Here is a 7,634-nt window from a genome sequence, read left to right as displayed (position 1 = left end):
GAAACAGAAAGGAGGGAGAGGAAGAAGAGGAGAGAAAGGAGAGAAACAGAAAGGAGGGAGAGGAGGAACAGGAGAGAAAGGAGAGAAACAGAAAGGAGGAAGAGGAGAGAAAGGAGAGAAACAGAAAGGGGGGACAGGAGGAACAGGAGAGAAAGGAGAGAAACAGAAAGGAGGGAGAGGAGAAAGAGGAGAGAAAGGAGAGAAACAGAAAGGAGGGAGAGGAGGAAGAGGAGAGAAAGGAGAGAAACAGAAAGGAGGGAGAGGAGGAAGAGGAGAGAAAGGAGAGAAACAGAAAGGAGAGAGAGGAATCCAAAACCAAGATCTATAAATTTTAAACTATAAACAGAACCTTTAGTAACACCAACGACATTCTTCCTCATCATCACCACCATAATGATGACGATGAATAATGGTAATGATAACAGGAGTAATATCAAATGCAAAAACAAATGTTAAATAATCATATAATGATCACAATCATAATACCAACAAACACAACAATAGCATTATTAACAAAAATAATAAGATAATAAAAATAACAATATATAATGCCACAGTGAGGACGGGCCTGTCGCCGAGCACCGTCCTCGGTTCCCCTCCGCCTTACCTCCTCCATCCTTGGCGTTGGGGTCAGCGCCCCCCTTGATGAGCGCCTCCACCACCTCTCTGAGGCCTCCCCCGGCTGCCTCGTGCAGGGGCCGGCAACCTGCGAGGGAAGAGACGCTTGGGTTGATTCCTCGGTTGCACTTGCGTCGGCAACCAGATTGAGAGGAGGAAATACTCTTCGTTTTCCTCCTTTTCTTTTCAAATCACGATTTCGTACTTACTCGTGCACAGACTCATGTACACGTACAGCAAAGGAAGAATTATTCAAAAGATATACCACTACTCATGTTTGTATGTAGATGTGTATGAGGCGTTGAGAATGGGAGATAGGGGTGAAGGAAACAGAAAAGGGAGGGGGGAGAGACTGATGGAGTGGGGGGGGAACAAATGGGTGATAGTTGAAAAGGAAAAGGAGATGAAGATGAAGAACTGAAGGAGGGGAAAAGGAGGGAGAAAGTATGTGTTATTAGGGAGAAAAAGAATAAGCGAAGACAGAGAAAATGGAAGAGATGAGAAAGAGAAAGGGAGAGCGAGAGAGGAGGAAAGGTTGTTAGGATTAGGAAAAAAGAAGGAAAGGGAGAGAAGAGAGAGGGAGAGAGGGATAGAAGAACAGGGATAGGAGAGGGGAAGTGATAGGATAAGAAGTGAGAAGGAGAATAATAAGAAGAGAGTGAAAAGAGCAAGAGACAGAGGGAAGAAGAGGGACAGGAGAGAGGGAAAGAGATGAAATAAATGGACGAAGGCCAAGCAGAACTAGAAAGGAAAGAACGAACAGGACCAACAGAGAAAACATAAAAGAGGAAAAGGAAGAAATTACAGTGGGTAAGGAAAGGAGAAAGAGAAGAAAGCATGAAAGAAAGGGATAAATAAGTTAGAAAAGAAGGAGAGAGAGAAAAAAGAAGGAAGGGGATGGAGAGAGAAGAGGGGAGGGAATACATGAGAGAAAGAGAAAGGAAATAAGGAAGGGAGAGTGGAATAGAAGAGAAAAAAAGAAGAAAATAAGTAGAAAAGGAGTAAAAACTAACAACAGAACAAAAGTAATAATAAAAACAATAAAAATTATTATGAAGGAGGATGATAAAATTAGCAATGATAACAAAACAATGATAATGGTAAACTGAAATAAATAAGAATCATGAAAACTCTAAGAACAATGAAGTTGAACTAACAATATTTTAGAATATGGAAATAGAAAAAATTCTAATATCAGTAATGAAAATAAAGATAGCAAAAGCAGATTCAGGTATATGCCAACATCAAAGAAAATGATAGCAAGACTTAAATAAATGGTAATTATTATCATGATGATAATGTTTATGATAATGAAAATAACATTAATAATAATGAAAACAATCATAACAACAATAATAATAATTCTAATTATGTTTATCATTATTCATCATCATCATCATCAGGGACTAACGCCAACGGGCGTGCACAACTGCGTCCACCCTTTGTTTCCACGTTTTGGGGTCCCTAATGGCAAGCCGCCAGGCAGGGACTTGGTCCATCTCAGGCTCCTCACAACAGGTTTGATCAATGTGGTCAAGCCACGACATCCTGGGTCGTCCCACAGGCCTCCTCCACCCAGGGTTGTCTCTTGCAGAGATAACCTGGTGGGCAGGATCATCCTGTGGGAAGTGAGCCAGGTGGCTGTACAGCCTGAGTTGGCGATCCCGGATTGTGCAGGTAACAGGTCCTGTGCCAGTCTCACAGTGCAACTATTTGTTGGACATGTCCCACTAACAGTACCCCATGATCCACCGCAGGGACCTATTACAAAAGGCATCAAAACGAGTCTCCATGGCACAAGATAACGTCCAGGTTTCACTACCGCATAACAAAACTGGCATTATCAGGGCTGTGAAGACACATAGCTTGGCCCTTCTGCAAAAGTACTGGCATCTCCAAATACTCTTTTTGAGAGAGTTCATGACACCTGCTGCTAGGCCAGTCTATCTGCTGAATTGCTGGTCTGACAGCCCAGAGTAATGAACTACACTACCAAGGTATGTAAAGCTCTCTGTGACTTCACTGTCCTCACTACAAGCATGTACTGACTGAACAGGTTCCCCTAGCAAGTCCCCAAAGTCCTGCATCTTGGTCTTGGTCCAGGAGACCTCTAAACCCAAGAGCCACCACTAAGGTTTCCAAAGACTCAGATAGAATAGCAACATCATCAGCAAAATCAAGGTCTGTAACCTGGATATTGCCCAGAGTTGCTCCACAATAACTTTGAACAGCAGCTCTGCTCAGTATCCAGTCCATGCAAGTGTTGAAAAGCGTTGGTGTAAGGACACAGCCTTGCCTCACTCCTCTACTAACAGGAAAGAAGCTTGACAGGCACCCACCATACTTTACAGCATTTTCAGTACCAGTATACAGACTTGCTATTAGTCCAATAATCCTTGTTGGAATTCCTCTCAGTCTCAAGATCTCCTAGAGTGATACCCAATGCACTGTATCGAATGCTTTCTTGAGGTTGGTGGATCTACCAGCAGTGAATCCAGATTGCCCCGGCCTCTGATGCCTCAGTTGGTGGTCTCTGATACGTCTCAACAGGTCAGAGGAATCGGTACCAGACAGCCAGATGGCAGCATGTCAGCATGCAAACCCTGCACCATAGGTTCACCACCAGCCTTTAACAGTTCAGCTGGGATGCCGCAAATACCCGCTGCTTTGCCACTCTACAGCTTGGAGATTGACCCCTCTAACTTCAGTTAGGAAGAGTGGATCCTCACTGATGGGTGGGTCCGGCAACGAAATCACAGCATTACCTGCACCCAGGTTAACTGTTGGTGGATTAACCTGGTACAACTGCTCAAAATGCTCAGATCAACGCTCCCGCACCGCAATAGGATCTGAGACGATCTGGCCACCCACTAAGCGAACTGCAGTCACCTGTGAAGAGGGCTTGGAGTTCAGTTTTCTCAGGGCTTGGTATGCAGGACGAAGGTCATTTACTAAGAAATGGCCTTCGACCTCCTCAACAAGACTCCTAATAAACTGTTCCTTGTCCCTTCTTAACAGAGACCGAGTTCTGCGCACCTGAATTGTGCAAATCCCAATCCCTTTTAGGACGAGCTGCACGGCAGACATTTGTGGCTTCCAGTATCTCTTGTGATATAAAATTCTGTCTTGTCCTCGGGCGTTCATCTATTGATTCTTGAGTTGCATCAAGCGTTTTGCGCTTGAAGGTGTCCCACAGAAGTACAGGGTCTGTCAGATAGTCGAGCACTGTGAAACAACCATAGATTGCCTCAGCAAACTCCCGAGCACACTCTCCCTCCTTTAGCCTGTCCAAATGAAATATCCGAGGGTGATCACTGGCCAGCTAGGGAGTTTTGAAGTAGACCCGGAGGGTAGCAACCACCCTATGGTCAGTGCCACAGAACTCGGCACTCCTATACACTCGAGTGCTAATATGTGGTCGATCTCCTTCGGTGCATTACCCGCATTACTGTACCATGTCCAATGATGTGGATCTGGGTGCTAGTACCAGGAGCCAGAAATCCTCAATTTCTGGGACCTTACAAAGTCCCAGAAATGAAGGGTATTCTTGCTGCCGGTCTCAGCTCCTGAACCATAAGGACCGACAGACATCTCATAGCCAGCTTGATCATAGCCAGATACCGCATTGAAGTCACCCAGAACAATACGAATATCTCACTGGGGAGAACTGTCTGCCACTGATGCAAGTTTGGCGTAGAACATCTCTTTCACATCTAAGTAATAAGAGACATGAAGCCAAGTGCTAGCTACAGTCTTAATACTTTTATTCACTCATTGACCAGAGTAACCTCTACCAGCAAGGGCTAGAGCCTACTGGAGATAGCTATGGCTACTCCTTGAAGATAGTGACCATTGCTGCAGCTCGAACAGTAGTAGGTGTAGCTACCTACACTGTGTCGCTACCAGGTCTTCTCACCTCCGAGAGAGCAGTCACCCCAACTCTCAGCCTCCCCAGGTCCCTCGACAGTAGAGGCAACCGATCATCCTGACACAAAGAGCGGATGTTCCAAGCCCCCACCCTGACTTCCCGCCTGAGGTTAACCCTCGGGCAGTCACTCCCAGTGGACGCCACCACTGCCACCCCCGCCGACACTGCCCCACAAGCTACGTGACCCAACGTCGACCTGTAGTGTTCCCTAGGGCTTTGCCCCACAAGCTTCATTCCATGCTGGCAGCTACCAGAATGCAGGCCGGACGAGTAGTTCCCATTCCCATCCTCCACCTTACCTTCCTCATCCTAGGCGTTGGGGTCAGCGTCCCCTGCGAGGAGCGCCTCCACCACCTCTTTATGGCCTTTCTTGGCAGCCACGTGCAGGGCCCGGGAATCTGTGAGGGCAGAGACACTTGGGTTGATTCCTCGGTTACACAGCACTTGTGTCAGCAACCAGATTGAGAGGAGGAAATACTTTCTGTTTTCCTCCTATTCTTTTCAAATAACGGTGTGTGTGTGTGTGTGTGTGTGTGTGTGTGTGTGTGTGTGTGTGTGTGTGTGTGTGTGTGTGTGTGTGTGTGTGTGTGTGTGTGTGTGTGTGTGTGTGTGTGTGCACGCACATGTATGTGTGAGTGTTTGTGTGTTTGAGTGTGTGCATGTGTGTGAACACACGTGTATGTGTGTGAGTGGTGTGTTTGTGTGTGTGAGTGTGTGCGTGTGTGTGCAAGTGTGTGCGTGTGTGTGCGTGTATGTGTGTGTGTGTATGTGTGAGTGTACGTGTATGTGTATGTGTGTATGTGTATGTGTGTATGTACGTGTGTGTGAGTGTGTGTGTGTGTGTGTGTGTGTGTGTGTGTGTGTGTGTGTGTGTGTGTGTGTGTGTGTGTGTGTGTGTGTGTGTGTGTGTGTGTGTGCGCGTGTCTAAACATAATTCGAAATCACATATAATGTACTTAATCAATTTCATTGATGACAGGATCGAAAGAAAGAGAGCGAGGAAAAAGGGGGGAAGAGAGAGTGAGAGAAGATATAAGGAAGGAAAGTGAGAGAAAGAAATGGAGGAGGATAGCAAAAGAAAGGAATGTAGAGTAGAATGAGAGAAAAAAATGAGGTAGAGAAAGGGGGGAAAATGAGACATAGAGGATATGAGGAACAGCAGAATGGGTGAGGAAAAAGTGGAAAAAGGTAAAGACAGGTCAAAAGGAAAAGGATAAATAAAGAAAAAGGTGAGAGATAAACGAGATAAAGGAAGGTATAAGAGGAATGAAAAAGAAAGGGAAAAGAAAGAGAATGGAAGAGGAGAGAGAAAGGAGAATGAATAGACACGGAGTAAGGTAAGTGAGGAAGAGGGAGGAGAGACGAAGAGGGAGAGAAGGGGGGTGTAAGGCAAGGAGAGAAGATAAAAAATTGGAGATAAAGAGAAGGAATAGAGAGAGGGGAAGAGAGAAATAATAAGAGCGGAAGAGTATGCAAGAAATAGAGGGAACGAAGGAAGAGGAGGAGAGAGAAAGGAAGCAAGAAAATGAGAGAAAGAAAGGTGGAAAGGAGAGAACGTGGACAAGAAGAAAGGAGGGCAGAGAGTAAAAGAAATAAAGAATAGGGAGAGAGATAAAGAAGAGAGAAGAGGTGAAGGAAAATGTATGAAAACGGAAGAGGATAACATGAATAAAGGAAGATGAGAGAAAGAGAGAATGGGGAAAGAAAAGAAAGGGAAAGGAGGAGAAGAAGAGAGAGAAAGAGAAGGCAACTGAGAGAGAAGACAGGAGGAAGAGGAGGCAGTAAGAGGAGGGCAGAGAAACGAGAGAGACTGAGATGAGGAAGAGGGAAAGAGAGAAGAGAGAGAAAGAATGAGAAGAGGAGGAACAGGAGAAACAGAGGAAGAAAGAGAGAGAAGAGATAAAGAAGGAAGAGGAGGAACAAATGAGGAGAGAGAGTAAGGAAAATGAAATTAGGAAGAGGTTCCCAAACCAAGATCTATAAAACTATAAATAGAACCTATAGTAACACCAATTCCTCATCATCATCATAATAATCAACACCATAATGATGATGATGAATAATGGTAATGATGACATAAGTAATATCAAAGGCAATAACAGTAATGATGATGATGATGATGATGATGATAATGATAATAATAACGATGATAATAATAAGGATGGTAATAGTAATAATAACAATAATATAAAAAAGTAATAATATCAATTATGCTGATAAAAGTAATAATAATCATCATTGCCATGACTAATTATATAAACAATGATAATGATACGATTGCAATAATGATAATAATGACGATAAAGACGAGAATGATAATGACAACAGCCAGAGCACGAATGACGTCAGAACCGAGCGTCTGACGACGCAACAGCAGAAGCCACAAGAGCCACGTAGAGCCTCGACGCCTTCCGTAGCGCTGCTGTTGCCTCGCACGCGTGTCCTCGGAAGAGGAAGAGCAGAGGAGGGAGAGAAGGAAACAGGAAAAGGAAGAGGAAAGAATGATGGAGGGGGAGGAGTTACAAATGGGTGAATAGGAAAGGATGATGGAGGGGGAGGAGTTACAAATGGGTGAATAGGAAAGGATGATGGAGGGGGAGGAGTTACAAATGGGTGAATAGGAAAGGATGATGGAGGGGGAGGAGTTACAAATGGGTGAATAGGAAAGAATGATGGAGGGGGAGGAGTTACAAATGGGTGAATAGGAAAGAATGATGGAGGGGGAGGAGTTACAAATGGGTGAACAGGAAAGGATGATGGAGGGGGGAGGAGTTACAAATGGGTGAACAGGAAAGGATGATGGAGGTAAAAGTGGAAAAGGAAAAGGAGAGAGAGAAGGAGAAAAAGATGAAATGAACTGAAAGAGGGGAAAAGGAGGGAGAAAGTATGTGTTGAAAGGGAGAAAAAGAATACGCGAAGCCAAGAGAGAAAATGGAAGAGGTGAGAAAGAGAAAGGGAGAGCGAGAGAGGAGGAAAGGTAGTGAGGTTTAGAGAAAAAGAAGGAAAAGGAGAGAAGAGAGAGCGAGAGATGGATGGAAGAATAGGAATAGGAGAGGGGAAGTGATAGCATAAGAAGCGAAGAGAGGAA

At 44.7% G+C, this 7,634-nt stretch overlaps 1 protein-coding gene across 1 annotated transcript in view; it reads right to left on the bottom strand.

The window, feature by feature from the left end:
• Nucleotides 1-596: 596 nt before the first annotated feature.
• The window catches only part of LOC113818141 (myotrophin), a gene marked incomplete at its 5' end in the record, with an annotated part of 8,759 nt that continues 1,721 nt past the window's right edge, over nucleotides 597-7,634 (bottom strand). Inside the window, 2 exon segments of the mRNA XM_070120392.1 lie at nucleotides 597-706; nucleotides 4,846-4,944. Coding sequence (XP_069976493.1) covers nucleotides 4,856-4,944 — 89 coding nt within the window.

The sequence above is a fragment of the Penaeus vannamei genome, unplaced genomic scaffold, assembly GCF_042767895.1.
Source record: "Penaeus vannamei isolate JL-2024 unplaced genomic scaffold, ASM4276789v1 unanchor4949, whole genome shotgun sequence".
NCBI classification, from domain to species: domain Eukaryota; kingdom Metazoa; phylum Arthropoda; class Malacostraca; order Decapoda; family Penaeidae; genus Penaeus; species Penaeus vannamei.
Note: the sequence above shows the minus strand (reverse complement) of the source record. Positions and strands in the feature narration are given on the sequence as shown.